General features: G+C 40.7%; 2 protein-coding genes across 12 annotated transcripts in view; both read left to right on the top strand.

Moving 5' to 3' along the window:
* Positions 1-21819, top strand: part of si:ch211-10a23.2 (Galectin-related protein A-like) — a 493745-nt gene that overhangs the window by 172523 nt on the left and 299403 nt on the right. The window lies entirely within an intron of this gene.
* Positions 1-21819, top strand: part of LOC114666444 (gephyrin) — a 415661-nt gene that overhangs the window by 379178 nt on the left and 14664 nt on the right. For all 11 annotated transcript variants that reach the window (XM_028821308.2, XM_028821307.2, XM_051920119.1 and 8 more), the window contains 7 exons: positions 2041-2096; positions 2392-2511; positions 7416-7474; positions 8105-8258; positions 13267-13388; positions 18698-18785; positions 21131-21204. In XM_028821308.2, the coding sequence (XP_028677141.1) occupies positions 2041-2096; positions 2392-2511; positions 7416-7474; positions 8105-8258; positions 13267-13388; positions 18698-18785; positions 21131-21204 (673 nt within the window). The remainder of the gene's footprint in view (positions 1-2040; positions 2097-2391; positions 2512-7415; positions 7475-8104; positions 8259-13266; positions 13389-18697; positions 18786-21130; positions 21205-21819) is intronic.

Raw genomic sequence — 21819 nt, 5'->3', positions numbered from 1 at the left:
ATGGGGTTGAGGTCAGGGCTCTGTGCGAGCCAGTCAAGTTCTTCTTTATGGACCTTGCTTTGTGCACTGGGGCACAGTCATGCCTGAATAGAAAAGGGCCTTCCTCAAACTGTTTCCACAAAGTTGGGAGCATAGCGTTGTCCAAAATGTCTTGCCGTGCCGACAAATTAAGATTGCCCTTCACTGGAAGCAAGGGGCCTAGCCCAAACCCAGAGAAACAGCCCCACACCATTATCCCTGCTCCACCAAACTTCACAGTTGGTTATCCCGGTATATGCCAAACCCAGAATCACCTGGCTGACTGCCCGACAGAAAGTGTGATTCGTCACTTCATAGACCATGTTTCCACCACTCCATGTGACGCTTGGCATTGGACTTGGTGATGTGAGGCTTGCATGCAGCTACTGGCCATGGACACCCATTCCATGAAGTTCCCACCGCACAGTTTTTGTGCTTACATTAATGGCAGTGGAAGTTGGAACTCTTCAGCTATGGAATCAGCAGAGCGTTGGCAATGTTTACGCACAATGCACCTTAACAGTTGTTGACCCCACTCTGTGACTTTACGTGATCTTCTGCTTTGTGGCTGAGTTGCTGTTGTCCCTAAATGTTCCCACTTTCCAATAATACCACTTAGAGTTGACTGTAGAATATCCAGCAGGGATGAAATTTCACAAACTGTCTTATTGCAAAGGGGGCATCCTATCACATGTTCAATGCGCAAAGAAAGGGGGATGTAAGCCGTATCCTATGAACAGACATTCGTAAATGCATGATGTGATCAAAATAGGTGGACTTACCATTCTACAATTAACCGTCGATAGGCCTAGACCAAGGATGAGTTGGGAAAATGAGGACTCACACACAATCAGCAAGAGGTAGGTGCAGGTGCTTTGTGCTTTTATTAAAAAAGCAAACAATAAAGTGTCCAAAGTTCAGTGCAACGATCCTCAATAAATAAATAAGTAATACAAAAAAATCAGGTAGTCAGTGGAGGTTAAAATCCAATAAATAATCTTCTAAAATGAGGTTAAAAGTACCAAAAAGCAGCGATCTTCTAAAAACAGACAAGCCACAGCACTTCCTTCTAAAAGCTGACGGCTCCTTTGCTTGCCTCAGATGGGAGGAGATGTCCTCCTGACAGGCACAGCCAACCTTTAAAATCACAGACATGGGTCCCTGCTGTCACCCCGGGCTCCTAGCAGGGTGCTATGTCAAGGCTCGCTCCTTCAAATCCCACTGCCACTCCTTGAGCTTACATAGGAGCTCTCTTTAAGTGCCAGTCACACAACTGGAGTGACCCTCTTCAGCCCACTCGAGCACTGCCCACACACATCCTTTTATACACTGATTGGATGTCAGTGCTGCAATCACGAAGCCCAGTACACTAACGTGGAAACTGACGAACCCGTGCACATCTGCACACAGATGCACAACCAGTCAATTCTCCCATTAATCCTTGGGCCGCTCATGGACGCTTTCTCGCATGGAACCTGAGCCGTGGTGTCTCTATTTAAAAACGCACAATGCCACAAACCTCTCTCATCACAGGACAGACTTCATTATAGTGCTCCGGACTGACAGCAACTCTCTGATGAGCATTGAGGGCCAAGGGCAATCAACTTTCAAGCCCCTCTGTGACCTTTTTTCTTCTGTTTGTTGTGCATACAAAAAACTCTTAAGGCAGCTCCATATAAAGAAGATCAAGTTCAGTGTTGGTTTCTTCTTTTCCTTCCCCTTATTTCTAAAGTCTTATTGAGACTGGTTTGGTGCCAGAAATGGGATTTGGTGACATATATGGTGCCAGAAGTGGGATTTGAAATCAAGTGACTTGTAAGATATGGAATCTTGTAGTTCTGCAACCACCCAGACAAAAAAAAAATGTTTTGTAGCATTAGTTCAATGCGTGGCATGCATATGGAAAACAGTGACTGGATTACTCAGATTGAACCCAGCGTGACATGATTTGGAGCTTATAATGTTGCTAACTGAACTCAGTTGCTCGAGCCCCTTGGTAATATCTCTTGTGTTTTATTTCAGCCGCTGATGGTCCAGGAGATCGCTTCATCATTGGAGAGTCTCAGGCTGGTGAACAGGTACGGTGCAACTCTTCTATCAAATGTTAGAAGGAGGTGTGCAAGTTATGTGGACACTTGCACACAATTGAATATGCTTTGACAGACCAGGTATCTAGTCAATTGAAACATTATGCCTTTTATAGGGGCTTTGCAAGTGAATAAGAAATGACAATGGGGTAGAAATTCAAACAAACAGGACAGTACTTGACCTTGGGTCCATAGCCAAGTGTAGGACGGAGTAACAGGAAAGTTTATGTTCACTTGCATGCACATCTTTGAATATATGCAGATGTTTTCTGTTTACCTTCCTCAGCCGACTCACACGGTGATGCCTGGTCAAGTTATGCGAGTGACGACAGGAGCTCCCATCCCATGCGGTGCTGATGCAGTTGTCCAGGTTGAAGATACAGAGCTCATTAGAGAATCAGAAGATGTGAGTATTTATGTTGTTCATATGGAGACACCTAACAATGTGCTGATGTTCAGTCATGTACGTGTTCCACCTGATATCAATAATAATAATTGAATAAATGTAAACTGCTGTTAGTGTGATTTAGTTGGATACAGCAAACAGCAACACTTTGTTAGCGTACATTCATATTTGTGACATTTTGTGTTGTGTGGCCCTGCCTCGCAGTCTTAAGCCCAGCCTGACCTGAGACATGAAGCCTTTTTGTTCAGGAAAGGAAGGTTTCTGTTGGTGTGACGACTGGTAGTTATGGACAAATACAAAGTTGGGGTCACAGCTACCTTCCTTTCCCTCGAAGCCTCTTCAGTCCTCTTACCTGTTCTTCTTTTTTTCTCTTAACCTCAGTTCCCTTTTGCCACAGAACTATATCTCCATACTCCAATATCATAGTATCTATTCCAGGTGAGGGAAAACCTCTGGCATCATCTGTCAGCATTAACCTGGAGTAATGGCCAGTTATTACTAAGGCTTGACCTTTCCTAAACGCAACAATGTTAGTGGTGTCCTTCTGGTGCTACTTGCTGTCGATGTTTTGGGACTAAAATATATACACGTGTTGGTACGATGTAAGAACCTGCCTGATCTCTTATGAAGGTAAATCCTGGCATTGCACCTGTGTAAAGGGACTTTGATGAGGGTGCCATCCATCTCTAAATAAAGGATACTGATACCCCACAAATTCCATTATAACCTGATGCAGTGGTCTCAAACTGCCGTCCTGGAGGGCCTCAGTGGCTGCAGGTTTTCATTCTAGCCCTATTCTTAATTGGTGACCAGTTTTTGCTGCTAATTAACTCTTTTTCCTTTTATTTTAACTGACTTGTTTTTTAAGATTTGTTCCCCTGAATTGCTTCATTTCTTTCCTTAAATTGCACCCAAACAGAAATGAAGTGAGAAGTGAGGGAGCCAACAGGAGCCAACTAAGTCAAGGCCTCAAACTCCAACCAGTTTCTTAATTTGGCCGAGTTTTGTTGTTAATTAAACCTGTTCTTTAATTCCATGGCTTGTTGCTGCTCTCATTATGCAGTAGCAGACATTTCCACAATTAATGATTTTCTCTTTTCTAAGAACAGTGATAAAAAGTTTTGTGGACCTGAGGAGATCAACATCCCTGAGAGCTTCACCTTTCTTTATTTTCAGATATTGTATGATGGACACAGTCTGCTGGTCATGTTTTGGCTCATTTTATATATTTTTATTGTTTGGCTGCTAATTAAGGAAAAAGAAACAATTAAGGGGTCTGAAACTTCAAGAACAAGTCAATTAAAATTAATTCAAAGAAGTTAATTAGAGGGTGACACGGTGCGCAGTGGGTAGCGCTGCTGCCTCGCAGTTAGAAGACCTGGGTTCGCTTCCCGGGTCCTCCCTGCGTAGAGTTTGCATGTTCTCCCCGTGTCTGCGTGGGTTTCCTTCCGGTACTCCGGTTTCCTCCCACAGTCCAAAGACATGCAGGTTAGGTGGATTGGCGATCCTGAATTGTCCCTAATGTGTTTGTGCGCCCTGCGGTGGGCTGGCGCCCTGCCCGGGGTTTGTTTCCTGCCTTGCGCCCTGTGATAGCTGGGATTGGCTCCAGCAGACCCCCATGACCCTGTAGTTAGGATAGATGGATGGATGGAAGTTAATTAGCAGCAAAAACAGGTCACTAATTAAGAAAAGGGTTAGAATGAAAACCTGCAGCCACTGCGGCCCACCAGGACCAGAGTTTGAGACCACTGACCTAGTGGCTACATTTATGTGATCGTTTAGCTTTTGCTCCCACTAGTGGCAACACACTGCATCCAGATACATCAAAAGGAAACGTGTCCCACAACTGTACTCACTCACTTTGGTATTGTTTCTTAAGTACTCTTAAGCATTTTGCCTTAGTGTTTGCTTCCTCATTGCCTCTGTACAGGCATCCATTGTGACATGTTAACACCAAGTTATTTAAGAGCATCTGCATTTTACAAGAAAAGAAGGTTTCTTATAGTCTAAAAGAATTAATACTAAGCATTTTGTTTAAGATATCCTAGTAATAATTATTTCTTCATTGAGTAATATTATAAGAAAGTTAATGTAATTCATCGCCCCTTGCCAGTCTTATGATTATTATTTCAGTGTATTGTGTTCAAACCAGTGGCGCATACTTTTTTCATGAAGGGATGCCCTCAATGCTCTCATTGGCAGACTGACTTATGAACGCTTAACAGAGGAACAGTAGTTTAAAGGAAATGAGTTTATGTTTCTAAGGTTTTGATAGTTTCAGATTGCCCATTGGTTCATATGTTGTACATTCCTTTTCACTTTTTATCATTATTTTGTGTATATTGTGGAGCCACCATTTTGTGTTTCTTTTCTTATCACTGTTGCCACCGTTTTGTGTATTGTTTAGCAGCTACGCTCCAATTGATGATAGCAACATACTTGCCCTGCAATCACATGATAGACAAAGTCACAATGACATTTGAGGTTAGCATTCAGCCACCATGCAAACTTTTAGGTTGGGAAACAAAACGAAATGTAACAATTTAGATAGATAGATAGATAGATAGATAGATAGATAGATAGATAGATAGATAGATAGATAGATAGATAGATAGATAGATAGATAGATAGATAGATAGATAGATAGATAGATACATACATACATACATACATACATACATACATACATACATACATACATACTTTATTAATCCCAAGGGGAAATTCACATACTCCAGCAAAAAAACAATATTAAATTAAAGAGTGATGATAATGCAGGTATAACAGACAGTAACTTTGTATAATGTTGAATAGACATTTAGGGACTCATAGCCCTGCTGTTTTTTTTCTCTCTTTAGTATCGATTGACTTGCCAGCCTCTGGCCCATATTTTGACTTTTATTAATTCTTCATGCTTTTAACATTTTGGCTTTGTGGCTTGCCTTTTCCAGTTTGGACAGTAAAAATATGATTGAAGAAGGACTTAATTAGGAGATGGAATTTATTAGTGATTGGCCATTTGTAGATTGATTCATTATTTTTAAATAACTCTTTTCAGTTAATCATAGGAATCATTTTGTGAGCGCGAACAAATTGATTTGGTGGAGCTCAACTCTTTCGTTTAGATATTTAAAGTGCATGTGCAAATACCGCCTATTTGATTCAGGATTCTTGATCGCTTAACTTATGATTCTTTAGTAGTTAGAGCTTAATCATTATCACTGAATGAGAACTCCACCACTGACGATTCTCTTGATCATCCTATAGGTACAATACAGTAACAACACATTCATATTAGAACTGCTGTTGTGGCAGAAACACGCTGTTCAAAGGATAAACACGGAAACCTCAGGATATGTGGACAGAATCAAGCTGTATTACATGATGTACACACGGACTCAATTCAAATGACATGAGCGCCCAGCAATGGGGCCGTCTTACTTCTATTTACAGTTCTTATCCAGAGTTCACACCTATCTGAGTCCCAGCTTCCCGTTACCTTGGTCAGTCAGTCATTGTCCAACCCGTTATATCCTAACACAGGGTGGTCCTGCCTCTAATTAGTACCACCAATATTTCCCAGCCTAATGAGCGTAGCACTCTATCTTATCCATCATGGCCACTTGACAGGCCCTCTCCCCACCTTGATCCCAGTCCAGTTCCTGCCACCATAATCTGTAGTCCTCAGCTCACATTCACCTCCTGGGAAAAGGGAGGCTTGCCTGTCAGCCTCTCTCTACATTCCTGACCTTGACTCATGAAATATTGGTGGTTTCCAGCTTGCTAAGAAAAATAAAAATATACAGGTTTAACCCTTGCTATACTAACATTCACTAAGATATAGTGCTTATTTTCATATATGCTCATGAATATATCCAAATCATAGACTTTAAGAATATACTCTTCTATACTGCTTGTTTTATAAAATTTTAATTGGGTTTTTAAACAGAATAAACTAACATAATATTAACTTAATACATTGATGGCTCTTTGCATATTCTGATTTCTAATAATTATTTGCTTTCAGCTTTACTTGAGCACACACTTTTTATGGCTCATTGTATCTTGAACTAGATTGTTAAGCTCAAACTGAGTCATTACCTGAGAACGAATCACATGATTCTCATTCCTTTGATTTGCAAACAACTCGCACGATTCATTTGGTGCTTAAGCTGAACCATTGAATCATTACACAAGAATGAGTCACACAGTTCTTGTTCACTTTTGATTTTGAACTTAGTGTCTTATTTTAATTATGCATTTTCACTATATTGTCATGTTTCATACTTTGAAAGATTTTTATGTTGTGCCTTATGAATTATCAGCATGTTTATTATACAAAATAAAAATATATTTTAAACAAATAATTAATTAATTTGTGATTCAGTCAAGGGGAACAGCCAATGGAAAGGTTTTGTTTGTTATTATACAGTCGATGAATCAAATGAATCACTCACTTAATCAAGTTGTTTGAAGGAATCAAAACAGTAAAGTGAATCGAAATGCTCATCACTAGAAGGTACAAATGAGGATTTAATACCAAATGCTACTTACCACAAATGTACATGAGAACTGCACAAGGCTGTAACGTGTCACACCGGCACCTGATCACGCAACCGGCCACAGATGTCAATGCTATAAACAATATAGTCGCACAAAAATAATAAAATAATAGCACCAACAACAAACAATAAAAATATAAACAGAAGGAAAGTCATATTTGCAAATTCTAAAAATGGGAAAAACCACAGCATAAAATGCCAAAACGCAGATTCACTACACTTAGTGCTCTTAGTTCTCTTCCTCCATGTTAATATCTAGAAGTCACATGACTAGATGGTATAAAATGTCTTATTGGTACAGAGTTCAATTCACAAAGAATGGTTTTGTCAAATATTTTTCAGGGCACGGAAGAACTTGAAGTGCGAATTTTAGTGCAAGCTCGGCCAGGACAGGATATTAGGTAAGTGATACTGCAGGGCGAGGGCAGAGGGAGCTATACAGAGAAACTCCTTCCAGGCTGACCTTCATCTCTCGTTAGCTTTACTTTTTCAAACTTTTTGGGTTTGAGATGTGTTTAGTGTTTTTCGTAGCCACAAAGTCCCTCTTCATTGAGCATGTCCTCTTAGATTCGTGTGACACTCAAAGCTTGAATTAACGTATTTTCACTCTGTGCCCAGCCTCCACTTTTTACTTCCTTTTTATTTCAGTTGTTCTCCATCACTGGGGATCCAATGGAGATTTTATTTCTATTATGTATTGAGGAATCATTCATTTGTGATGTTCACCTCATAATGCATATTTTTTCAATTATTGTTATTTACAGTGAGACTGAGTCTGTTTTTATTAATCTGCTTGATGGTTTCATTTTCTGGTCTTGGTGGCACCAAGTGGCACCTGACATCAGTGAAGGGTATTATATAATAATAAATTAATAATGCTATGGAGAAGTCTTATTAAGAAGATTTTGCCTTTACATTGTATGGTATTCATCTCCAACATGTTGCTTTTCATTATTCTCCTTGGTCATTTTGGAATGCCTCTTATTTCCCAATGCCCTCCAGCACCCTTTAATAGCTTCATCATTTTCCAGACCCATCGGCCATGATATCAAAAGAGGGGAGTGTGTGCTGGCAAAGGGGACTCACATGGGCCCATCAGAGATCGGTCTGCTAGCCACCGTGGGGGTGACGGAAGTGGAAGTCCAAAAATTCCCAGTGGTGGCGGTAATGTCAACAGGCAATGAGGTAAGTGAGGAGGTATACCTTTGGAGGTGCAGTTTGTTCCCCATCTTGCTCTGAAAGTGCGTTGAGCTAAGCAGCAGGGTCCTCAATGTGCATCACCAAACAAAATCCACTGCTCACCAGCAACTGGTCACTATTGCTCAAGCAGAGACAGTTTCTTTTTCTGCATCTCTAATACAAAGTAATAAATAGCAAAAATTCTGTTTCACCATTTATTCCTGGCCTATTTTTCATGTTGGTTTGGACATTTAGGTATTTTTCACTCTACCCTTCACTGAGAGGTCATTTTTTATTTCATTTTGACCTGCATCTCTAATCCTTTCAGCCAGTATGAAGGAGAACCTCCATGTTCTGCATCCCCAGCCTTTGTGTACCTTTTGTGCTGCTATTTGTGAGCCATCAGTTCACGCTTCTCCTCTTCCTCCTCATGTCTTTATAGTTTTGACTAAGGTTTAATCCTAGTGTCCCCTTTGTTGCCTGATTTTAGCTTGAATGTGTTTGCAAAGGCAGACGAGCGTAAGATTTACACTGGCATCTCAAGGCATCATAAAGACAAGGCCAGCAGCACCTTTGCACTGTTCTGACTCTAAAAGAGACAGTAAGTTTTTAATGGAAGTAATCAGGAGATGAGATGAGATATAAGGCGTTTTCCTGCCACAGGAACTTTGTGCTCAGGAACCAATAAGTTCCTGTATGACGTTGTGCTCTGGGCCACTTCCAGTCCCTGGCCACTTTTGTGTACTGTGTTCCCACCACACAACAGGAACTGTAATCTTTATTCAAAATATATGACATGCAAATGTCATAAGTTAAACTGTTGATGTTATTTCAATACACAGCAGTATCACCACAACAACGGAGTACGACTTGTTGTTGGTTTGTGGCTGTATGATATCACAAATGCATTTATAGCTGTTTCAGAGAATCGATTTAAGGAATTCGTCGAAAACATTAAAAAAAATAAAGGAAATCTAGAGCACAAAAAAGGGAAGACGACTTTTAGATCAGATTGCAGACACTCAAGTTTCCCAGACAAAAATAAGACGTGAGCCAAAAGACATTAACATTATTCATTAAATGTATATTAAACGACAAGTTTGGTATTTTTCAAGTGAAAGTTTTTTTCTTCACAAACATGGTATACAGTGGACCCTTGACTTACGAACTCAATTCATTCGCGACGTCTGGTTGTAACTCAAGTTGGTTGTAAGTCAAGACTTTTTTCCCATAAGAAATAATGGAAATACCCATAATGCGTTCCGAACCTCCCACAGCAACACTAACTTAACCTTTTCATAATAAAAAGGGTTGTATAATGTGCATAATATATATATATATTTACCAAACTTAGTTTTCTAATTTCTATATTGTTCCCAAAACACAGAACTTGGGAAATAACAGTTCACTTAATTAGCCCAGGAGTCCAATTAAAAACAGAAGCTGGTTGGAACAAAAACCTGCAGCCACAGGGGTTCACCAGGACCGAGGTTGGGAAACACTGAATTAGACAGTAGTTTTGGCATGACTGTAGAATAAACAATGCCACAAGCTCTTCATTGTCTCCTTATTCCTCCTATAGTACACATCTCCCTTTGATCACAAAATTTATTATAATAAACTAAAGTCCTGGAATGCATCTGCTTAATGAACTGAGGTGTTAATGTACATTATGTGTAGTAGTTATATTTATATTTTCACACATGTGCGTCTGAGGATCATCTTCCCAGCTCTGTTAGGGTGAGCGATACCACTCCAGGATGAAAAGGGGCACTGTCACAGATTACGAAACACAGAATGAGATGTTACTATCCTTGTGCAAACACGTACAATAGGTTCAGTTACGCTTGTCGGTGAATGGTGAATGGTAGACTTGGAGAAGTTTGTAGAATATTGGGACGCATCATCAGTAGTGTTCCTCTGGCTCATGGGGTGTTTCGGCCTTTCACACTATACACCCTCACCAGAGGCAGCCAGCTATAGGGTGATCAGCCCTAAGCTTGCATCCCATACCCAATTAGTCATGAGAGTCGCTTTGGTGTCAAATGACTGACATCTCATGAACCTATTTATGGCAGCCTAAGCTTGTTACTTGGGGGCCCAGCAGGGGGTATTCCTCTTCATCCAAAGCCACTGGCTACTTCTCTCCGCTGCCTCTGATGCAGCTTTGATGGCTGCGTGCTGGCTCTGGCCCCTAATTCCCAGGTCTGTTAGCAGTTTCATGGTAGATGTTGCCACAAACCCTCTGCATCCAACTTCCACTGGACGAACTTCCATGGTCCAGCCGCAATGTTGTGCTTCAGTAGCTAACTCAGCATAGCATAGATATTTCCGTTCGTATGCCTCATCCACAGAATTCTTCCAGGGTACGGTGAGCTCAATAATGTAACCCTTCCTTAAGGAAGGGGACCACAGCACCATGTCAGGTCTCAAGGTAGTAGTGGCAATCTCCGGAGGAAGCACCAACTGTTGGCCAATATCTACCAGCAGTTTCCAGTTGTGTGCTAAGCACAGCTGGCCTCTCTCCGATGGTGTGGAGTTGCTCCTCGTAACTGTAGCACCTTCTTGGACAAAGGCAGTCGTCCATTGGTGATTAGATATTGGTGGTGAAAGGGCATTGATGAGAGATCGTTTTTCCTCCATTGTGGACGCAGGGCTCTTTAGGACCTGGTTGTGGCGAAAAGTGTATCGCCCTTGGGTGAGACTGGTCTTACACCCTGTGAGTATATGCCGGAGGTAGGCTGGCCTGGAGCAAAGGGCACACCCTGGATCTTCACCAATCCACTGATGAAGATTGGTTGGTGTTGGTAGGATGTCGTAAGTGGCTCTGATGGTAAAGCTCAGACTCCTCGCCTCCATGGCCCACACATCGTTCCAGCTAAGCTTCCTCCTTTCGACACTGTCCCACCGTGTCCACTGCCCCTGTTTGCCAAGGGAGACTGCCTTGGCCCACCTTGCAGCCTCCACCTGACGACGTACTTCCTCCACCACCATCCTCCTCCGTGCTTGAGCAGTGGCTTTATTCCAGGCTGGGTGGCTAGTTGTAAGGCCAAGGCCTCCTCTTCCATGCTGAACATTCCCCACGATGTCAGCATATCTGAGAGCTGATATTACCTCCTTCACCGCTGTTGCTGGTCTCCATTTTCGCCCAATAGCCAAGGTTGGTGCGTTGCTCCTCATCACTTTGTCCTGAGAATCATTCAATGTCATCTGCAGTTGTGTTTTAGTGCATTTGTACTCCTCTGTGAGGCTGGTGAGGGGCAGCTTGAGGACACCGTCTCCGTAGAGGCCTATGGTGGTGAGGCTCCGCAGAACTCTAACTGCATGTTGTCTTTTACTAGGAGATGTCCAAGGATGATGCCTCATCCTGCCCACGATGCCCAGAGCAAGCTCCACTCATTCTTGTCATGCTCCATAAAAGTGGACGGCTCCTGTAAGGTGGCCTTCTCATTCTGACCAGATCTTCCCAGAGGGCAGGGCTCCCATGTGATTTTAAATCTTTTGCTCCAGACAGAGAATCTTTTCATTTCAGGCCAATGTTGACCGGCATTTTTGTTGTGCCACAGCACATTCTTTGTTTTTGATTTATTTCTAAACTGTGTCACCCCAACACTCCTTAGTGACTATTTGGGGTCTGTCTGCCTGTTTCACAATATATACATATTCTAAGAAAGAAATACGATCTTTGAAAGGGTAGTTGGTCTCAGTTGAAACAAGAGGACAAACAGTTATGAGTTACAAAGATTTGTTTTAGCTGAGAAAAGGCGTTGAAAGAAGAGAGCAGAAGTTGGAGTTCTTACTAGGGCCGTGAGCGTGAACGTCTAGTTTGGATTCAGCTTTAAACAAAGATTCAAGACCATTGTTCACTTAAATATAATTGCAGAAATAGCAAAAGTCATTGTTTTATTGGAACCAGGTTCAAACAGTCTTTTGAATGCATCAGTCACTTTTACTAAGGCAGCTACCAAGACATTGCATGCAATGACACTTGTTATAATTCATGCATTTTCATAGCAACAGTAAAACTGAAATGAGAGACTCATAACAACAAATACAACCAACATCCATCCATCCATCCATTTTCCAACCCGCTGAATCCAAACACAGGGTCATGGGGGTCTGCTGGAGCCAATCCCAGCCAACACAGGGCTCAAGGCAGGGAACCAATCCCGGGCAGGGTGCCAACCCACCACAGGACACACACACACAAACACACCCACACACCAAGCACACACTAGGGCCAATTTAGAATCGCCAATCGACCTAACCTGCATGTCTTTGGACTGTGGGAGGAAACCGGAGCGCCTGGAGGAAACCCATGCAGACACGGGGAGAAAATGCAAACCCGGAGCGAAGCGAACCCGGGTCTCCTTACTGCGAGGCAGCAACGCTACCACTGGGTCACCGTGCCGCCCACAACCAACATTCAAAATGTAAAAGTAATTAAAATATTATTTCCTTCATTATATCAAAATTCAAATGAAACCAGATAGAAATATCATAAATTACAACAGATGAGGGTGCACTCCCTCCTTAGACCAATTGACCTTAACATATTTCGGCCTCCTGCTGCCCATCGACTTCCCTTTACATAGCCGGGTGTCTATAACAGCTTCCCCTGCATTGATGTTACTCTCTGTCAGAGTTCTTGCAATGGTACAACTAGAAAGAGCAAGTCCTCTGCCTCCTTTAACTGCATTCCCCATTAATGGGAACCAAGGCTTTGTCTTTAATATTTCACCCCGTCCTCCAAATGATCGTTCCAGGAAATTTCAGTAAATGTATTTAACACAACATGGGCACCATAGTCTGGGAAGGGGTCACAGTTGATTTGTCTATGTGGTAGAACTACAGATAGGACATGTCATTGGTTTAGAATGCAGGAAGTGTAGCTGTACTGTGTAGATGTGAATGCCAAGTCTGAACTGAAAATATAAAACAGTGCTAAATAAGCAATAATTTAAAGTCTCTGATTTGGCTCCTAATCTAACCGCTGTATCTGCCTACATTTCAGCTGCTTAATCCCGAAGATGATCTTCATCCTGGGAAGATCAGAGACAGCAATAGGTCGACGCTTCTCGCCACCATTCAGGAACATGGCTATCCAACTATCAACCTGGGAATTGTCGGGGACAAGTAAGTTTCTGTAAATAAGGCACATCTGGTGTCCTAATTTGTGTACTTTAATGCATGACTTAATGGGTGCAAGACGTGGGCACAAAGGGTGTTATCAGTGGTACAGGCCCTCAAGGAGGTAACAATCATTACTCTTATTTCTAACATCTGTTTTTTAAACTGGTTGCTCTAATGAGGTTTGCTGTGGCAAAAAGGCTAAACATGGTTGCTCAGTCCTTCTCTTCCTTCAGAAACAGTAATGAACAGGAGGACATGTACAACAAATACTGTATATACTCACAAATAAGTTCCCCCTCGATAAGTTGGGGCTTGATTTTACCGTATAGTTTGTGGTATCTTATAATGTCGGTCGTGTAAGTTGAATGCGGAAAACTCACGCTATTGGTCCAAGAGATTATGATATGCTAACGCCCACCTGAGATAGTAACCACGGAGCACACTGCCTTTTTTTTTCTATGTGTTGTGTCTACGTGACCACACGGTAATACCCGAACTATTCCGAAGCAACATTTGCACTGATTTGTGTTTTTTGTATCTGACACCCTCATACACCTTTATCATAAGAGCATCCCTTATCTACGATGGAGCGTTCGATCAGAAGAAAATATGAAGTTGGTTTTAAATTAAACGTCGTTGAAGTAGCGAAAGAAATTGGTAACATGCTCCTGCAACAAAATTCGATGCGTCTGAGAAACTGATGCAAGATTTGATTAGCTAGTAGCTGAGCTGCCCCAATATCTCAATCACAAACTTCTTTCTTAAAGGTTGTCAAGGTTTCTACTTCACTTCGTCAACATGCCTCGGTAGTTTATTCTAGATTACCACAACTCTTTGAGTAAAGAGTTCATTCCTAAATACAAATCCTCTTATTTTTTAATGTTATTGATTTTATTAAAAGCATGTAACATTCCATACAATGAAGTCAAACTAAACAAAACTAAATGCAATTCACCCCCCACCCATGAGAAAGAGAAGAGGGCCAGCAACCAGAGTAAAACTTTTAAGAGTACAAAAGAAGGAAGAGAATCCTATTCCTCGTTGTAAATGCATACTCTAAAATGTTATTGATTAGATCCTGCCAGGATTTTTAAAAAGCGTTTGCACAGATCCTCTAAGAGAGAATTTGATCATTTCCAATTTCAAATAGTATATAACATCAGTTACCCACTGACTTAAAAGAGGTGAGCTAGGATTCTTCTAGTTAGATAAGTCTACTTGCTAGTAGTGAAATAAAGGCCATTATAATTTGTTTGTCCTTCTTCACTTTAAGTCCATCTGGGGGTCCACCAAACACAGCTGTTAATGGATTAGAAGAGATTGTGACACCAAGACTGTCAATAGGTATACAAAGATTTTTGTCTAGAATAATGTTAATTTCTTACATGTCTAAAACATGTGGCCCAGTGAGGCTGGAGCTTGATTGCAACATTTGCAAGTTGGATCTTTCCCTGAAACCATTTTGAACAATTTTAAATGAGACAGATGTGCTCAATAAAAGATTTGAAGTTGAATAATTTTATGCTTTGCACACATGGAGCATGAGTGAATTCTATGCATGGCTGCCTACCACTCCTTTTCTGAAATGTTGAGTAAGAGATCCTTTTCCCACAGTACTTTGGGATCTCTGAAAGGGAGGGACTTTAAAATGGTTTTATATATTATAGAAATGCTGTGTCAGTCTTCAAGACAGATCAGTATCTCTTCTGGAATAGAAATAGGTGGGAGGTGAGGAAAACTGGGCAGATTTTGTTTAGCAATGTTTCTAATTTGGAGATAGTGGACAGTTGTTCATAGAATGCAGATACATGATCTGTATACAAATCTCTAAATGTTTTAATCCTGTATGTTTTCTAAACATTAAAAACTGTATAATTTTGAGAGAGTGGAAAAAGGTAGTTATTGTACAGAGGTGCCACAGATAAAAGCTTCTTTATCTTGACGTGCTTTCTACATTGGTTCCATATTCTCGGTGAACAAAGGATAATTGGGTAGCTAGTATATTGATGATAACTTTTATTTACTGGGATACAAAGCAAGGAATATTAAGAGGTACTGTAGGATTGTATTTCTATTGTGGACCAAGCTTGTGTGTGTTCATCTATTTGTGTCAATGTCCAGGTTTTTATAGCTTGTATATTTGCTGCCCAGTAATAAAATTGAAAATTGGGTAGAGCCATGCCACCTTCTTCTTTTGGTCGTTGTATAGTTGCTCTTTGGAAGCACTTAAGTTTTGAACTCCAAATAAATGAGGTTATGATTGAATCTAATTTCTTAAAAATATATTTGTTAATGTATATGGGGATGCTTTGAAATAGAAAAAGAAGCTTAGGAAGGATATTCATCTTGACAATGGTAATTCTTCCTGCTAAAGTTAGATGGAGAGTGGACCATCTATGCACGTCTTGTTTAAGTTTTTTTTTTTTGTTGTTGAAAAAGAGCTCTATATTTTCTTGTGATGTTTACCCCTAGGTATTTAAATTGATCTGCAATGATAAAAGGGAAGGTGCCCAGTCTAATGTTGTGTGCTAGAGAGTTCACTTGAAAAAGCACACTTCTATTCAGATTAATTTTGAGTCCAGATATCTTTTGAAATTCTGCTAGTTCTGTTAGGCACAGAATTGTGTGTGTATGTATATATATATTTATATATTGTACCGTATGATTTTAATAGAGTGATATTTTCTGTTCAAGTCCTTCTCTGATAATCCCCTTTATCTCAGTTGCATTTCAAACATAAACAGCCAGTGGTTCAATGGCAATTGCAAATAGCAGTGCTGACAGGGGGCATCCTTGCCTAGTACCACATTCTAGTTTGAAATAGTCTGAAGTAATGTTATTAATACAAACTGAAGCTAATGGACTGGTATACAGTAGTTTTATCCATCCATATATGTTCAGGCTAAACCCAAATTTGTTCAATGTAGTGAATAGGTAGTCCCATTCAACCAAACCAAATGCTTTTTCTGCATCCAAAGATAAGATGTCTGGGGTATTAGACTTCATGAGTGAATATATTACATTAACACTAGAATCCCTGAAACCTACGAAAAAACTCATAATCCCGGGCCACCTTAAATTCTTCACACCTCTCCTCATCAGCGTCTTTTGTTTTGCAAATGTCTCAATCAGCACCAGCTGCAGGCAGCCTGCTATCCCATCCCCCCATCGACAGAGCTGAGTCCATCGCAAAATTCTCAGAGCTCAAGTCTCTTTATCTGGCAGTGAGGTGCCTGGAGTTGTATAGGGTAAATAATACATTGTTATTTGGAATACATACATTTCACGTGTGTTCCATGTCTACAACAATTTGTGTAAGAAATGCTGAGCACATACCTAAAGCAGAAACTTTTTCCATGTTATTCTAATAATAATGTGAAGTGTATAATGTGTGAAGACTTTAGTCCAAATATTAAATAAACATTTGTGCTTTTATTCAAGAATATAACCAAAAGAAAAAAAAATTTCAATTTAAATGTTGCTGTCAATGAGTTAAAAACCCAAGCTCAAATGTCAATGTTGAACCCAATAGTTTGAGGCCGGGTGCTTCGCATTTTGAGTAGTGATTTGCTATTATTATTACTATAATATAATAAAAATACACATTTGATTTGAGTCTGTAACACCCGGTGTAAATTTTGGCTACTTGTTAAAGTTAGGGCTTATTTTTTTATTATTCAATTTTATTCTGTCAGTGACATTCATGTGGTACAAAGAAATTGCCTCTCCCTCTCTGGGTTGATGCTGTTTATCTCCATTCTTTTCACAACAGCAGCGATGACCACATTTGGTGTTGTGATTGATGTGTGCTCAGAACTATTTGTTGTACCGGCAATCATAAATTTGATGTCCCGTGACTGCTATCGGACTACCATGTGGCATTTGCGCTTTGACTACAAAGACACATGTGCAGAACTTATGAAGAAATTTCAGATTTGCTGCTATCTCGGACATCTGGCAACGTTTTGTTGACAACTGTGTTTTGAGATACAACTCAAGACAAAGACTTTCTGAGTCTGTGGCCATAAAGCTTATGAAGACACCTTCTTCACAGCGATTTCACTGGCTAATAGACTGCTGCACTGCGACACAACTCTGCTTGGCACCATAAGTAAAATGGGACTTCCACCTGCAGCTGAAGTCACTTCAGTACGTGAGCAATTCACCACGCTAATATTATATTCTTGAATAAAAGCACACGTGTTTATTTAATATTTAGACTAATGTTTTTCACTTCACATCATTATTAGTATGACATGGAAAAAGTTTATGTTTTAGCTATGTGTTCAGCAGTTCCTGTCATCCTACACTTACACAGATAGTTATAGACATGGTACACATATGAAATGTATGTATTGCAAATAACTATATATTATTTACTCTATACAACTCCAGGCACCTCACTCCCAGATAAAGAGACCTGAGCTCTGAGAATTTTGCAACAGACTCGGCTCCGGCGGTGGGGAGGATGAGATAGCAGGTTGCTGGCTGCTTGTGCTAATCGACATATTTTCAAAACAAAAGATGCTGAAGAGGTGCGAAGGAATTTAAGGTGGCTCGGAATTACAAGTTTTTTGGTAGGCTTCAGGGATTCTAGTGTTAAACAGTTGTCAAAGATTGGAAGCTAAGTGTCTGCCTTTAATAAACCCAGTTTGGTCTTGTGATATTACCGAAAGAAGCACTTTCTGAATCCTTCTGTCTAGAATTTTGGAGAGTATCTTAACATCGTTATTCAGAAGTAACATTGGTCTGTATGATGCACACTGTAATAAGTCATTATTTTTCTTAGGAAAGATGGTAGCTTGGCAAAATGTTTGAGGTAGAATGTTATTACCTCTGGCTTCTATAAATGTTGTTAATAAAAGGGGAGCTAACTTAATTAAAACATGTTATAAAATTCAGCAGGGTAGCTGCTTTCCCACTCTGAAGTGAGTTTATATCGTCTACTAATTCTGAAAGTGACAGAGGTTTATCCAGTTCCTCTACACTTAGAGTATATATCTGTGGTATCTGTAATGCATCAAAAAATGCATTAGATTGTGTCTTGTCTTCCTCTTAAAGGATAACTTTGGTATTTTTAAGTGAAAGTTATTTCTTCACAAACATGGTGTATACACATGAGTCTGTAAAGCCACAAAAGTTGTGTTTCAAAGTCCTGCACTTTCTATAACTTTTATAAAATATCTTACCCGTATTGGCACTCTATAGTGGAGACAACAGGGCACAAAGTTCCACCAGATTGTGACAACAAAAGTGATCAAGAAATAATCTTTTTTTTTTTTTTTTTTTACTTTCATTTTTTCTTTTCACAGCCCTGACGATTTACTCAATGCCCTGAATGAGGGTATAAGCCGTGCAGATGTGATCATCACATCCGGAGGCGTGTCAATGGGGGAAAAGGTGAGCATGCGTTGTGTGGCTTATCATCAGGGGCACATCACCTCCAACCCTACATCTGGCTCAGTACTCTGAATGAGGGCATAGGCCATGAAGGAGAGGAGAGTGAATGGGGACAAAGGTGAGAGAGCATTGTGTGTTTAGTCATTAGATTTTAGTCATTATGGCCTTCAACACCATAGCTGGCTTCAGTTTGTACTGAGTTACACCCAGAGGTGTTCTGTCTAACCAAAATTAAAAACCCTGTGCCCCAGCGTACCCACAATACCATAGGAAACTCTAGCCCATAAAATATAGATGTTTGAGCACACACCAATTAGTCTCTTGGGTGCTCCATTCTATCCAGATATCACCATGCGTTTCTCATCCAGCCTTCGACACGGTTATCTACCAGATCCTCCTTGCCTCTCTGACTTTGGTATCACTGGGACTATCTTCAGGTGGTTTGAGTCCTACCTCTCAGGTAGATCTTACCATATCCTGGTGTTGAAAGAGATCAAACATGCACCAGGCAATCACAGGGATGCCTCAAGGATCAATGCTGGACCCTCTCCACTTCTTTCCATACATCTCCTCACTAGGCCCTATCATCTGTCCTTTGGTTTCTCCTATCAGTACCATGCTGATTATACCCAGCTGTATCTGTTGTTCCCTCCAGAAAAACTCATGTTATCACCTAAACTCTCTGCATGTCTCTCTAATATTGCAACATGGTGAAGGAGCAATCTCCCGCCCAAGCTAGCATAGATGGACTTTTTGTTATCCCAGTTTATCTGTCTATTCAGCGCCCCATTTCTGTTCAGCTTGGATCATTAGCACTAATCAACAGTCTTTCACTGGCCCTACTGCAGTGATATGTTGCTCTTGCAGATTCAGTCTATGCAATATCCAAAAGATCAGACCGTATCTGACAACACTCCTGGTCCACATTTTGGTCTTGCCACATCTGGAATACTGCAGCTCTCTGCAATGTGTGTCATCAAGCTATTGCAGATTCAGAATGCACATCTATTGTTCATTAAGCTGAGATTGGCACATGTCACTCCTCTCTTCAGATCACTGCATTGGCTCCCTGTATCGGCATGTATTAAGTTTAAATCATCGCTGCTTGCCTACAGAGCAGTCAATGGGTCAGCACCTGTATATATGTGGAGATACTTCTGAGGTCCTGTGTTCATTTTTGATTACTCAGGTATGCTGATGAACAGCATCTGGTGATGCCACCTCAGCATGGTATCAAATCTCATCCACACTCTTTTCTCGTGTAACTCCTATCTGGTGGATCGAGCTGCACAGCTCCTTTTGAAATTCTCATTCCCTCAAAGAATTTAAGAAGGATTTGAAGACCCTCTTATTAGGTGAATTACTTTCTACTATTAGCTGTTAGGTTTTTATTACCTAGGAAGTGTTACTCTCTGGCATTTTGTTCTAAACTCTCCACTTGTTATGATCAATTTTTTTCACCTTTTCCTGTTTCACTTGTCCCAAACAGATGTTTACTCAATTATGTTGTCCCCTGTTCTGAGTTGCTTTGGATAAAAGCTTGTGCTAAGCAAATACAAGGAAAAATATGGGGAAAATGTCCAGTATGTCCAGTTTTATGGAAGTGCTATACCTGGAGGAGTTACTGGATGTGTCCTTAGCTGCAAATGCAGTGCTAGGAATGGCAATTTAGTAGAATGATTGATTGATGTTATTTCAGGCTGCAATTGAATTACTGTTGCCTCAGAGATGGACCCACTGTTCACTCAGTCGGCATTGCCCATCAGTCAGTGGTCTACCAGTTAGTGACCCGAATGATGACTTGAACCATTCTGCCACTCGTGCAGTTAAGTTAATCAGAGGTATCTGCTGCCAGTTTGACTGGACATGCAACTTAAAGACTTCTCTTATTTTGTGTTGTCCTCTATTGTGGTCAGGAGATGCCTCTAATGAAGCAGAAATTTATATTTGATTCTACAGTGATGTGCTAGGTGACATTAAAGCCAAGGACAGGCACATTATGAAGATCCAAAAATGGCATATAGGTTTCTGGATACATGTGCTGTCCTGGTGGATACTCTGTAGAATATGTTTGCCCAGAATGAAGTGACTGGTCATTTTATATATTCATTGAAGAGCAAGCTCACCCATATCAACCAGAATTGAATGTAGAGTGTTTGATTTGCCAAGCTTCAGGGCTGTGGTGTTTTGGGTACTTAATGTTTAACTAATCAAAAGGACTTGTCTGCTCAGCTCACACAATGCCACATCTTCTCGGGGCTAGTCCAGTCATGGATGCCTGCCTATCAGTCCTATTTATTTAAAATCTTCCATTGAATTCACAGTTTTTTTTTCCTCCCTTGCAGGACTATCTGAAGCAGGTGCTGGACATCGACCTTCATGCACAGATCCACTTTGGTCGCGTTTTTATGAAACCAGGGTAATTGACTGACCCACTTGTTTTCTTCATTTATCACATCCATGACCTTTTGTCTTGCCTGTTTCTCATCCACCTGAGGATCAAAATCTTTAGGAGATTTCTTTTTTGTTTAAAGGTTTAAGCAGTTATGGCTCTTGCATTGGACACATAAGACCCAGAATTGGGCTGAGTGGGTTTGGAAAAGGCATCGGTAGATATTATAATCCAAAGGATGGTGCCATTTTTACAACACACTGTCCCCATCACTGCACTGGGGCATTGGGATCCACATTCAGACCACAGAGTAAGCGCCCCCTGCTGGCCTCACCAACACTTCTTCCAACATCAACCCCAGCTTTTGTAGATGATCTCCCATCCATGTACTGGCCGAGCCCGAACATGCTTAGCTTCAAGTGGCTGACCAGTTCTGAAGCACATATTTCAAATGACCTTCAGTAAAAGCAGATTGTCCAATTAGCAGAATAAAGCTAATGAGCAGAATCTTGATTGGGGACTGTCTGTGTGGCACTGGCTGAATGGAGATAGATAGATAGATAGATAGATAGATAGATAGATAGATAGATAGATAGATAGATAGATAGATAGATAGATAGATAGATAGATAGATAGATAGAT

This window comes from Erpetoichthys calabaricus, chromosome 16 (genome assembly GCF_900747795.2).
Source record: "Erpetoichthys calabaricus chromosome 16, fErpCal1.3, whole genome shotgun sequence".
NCBI lineage: Eukaryota > Metazoa > Chordata > Cladistia > Polypteriformes > Polypteridae > Erpetoichthys > Erpetoichthys calabaricus.
This window is presented reverse-complemented; position numbering and strand designations above follow the sequence as displayed.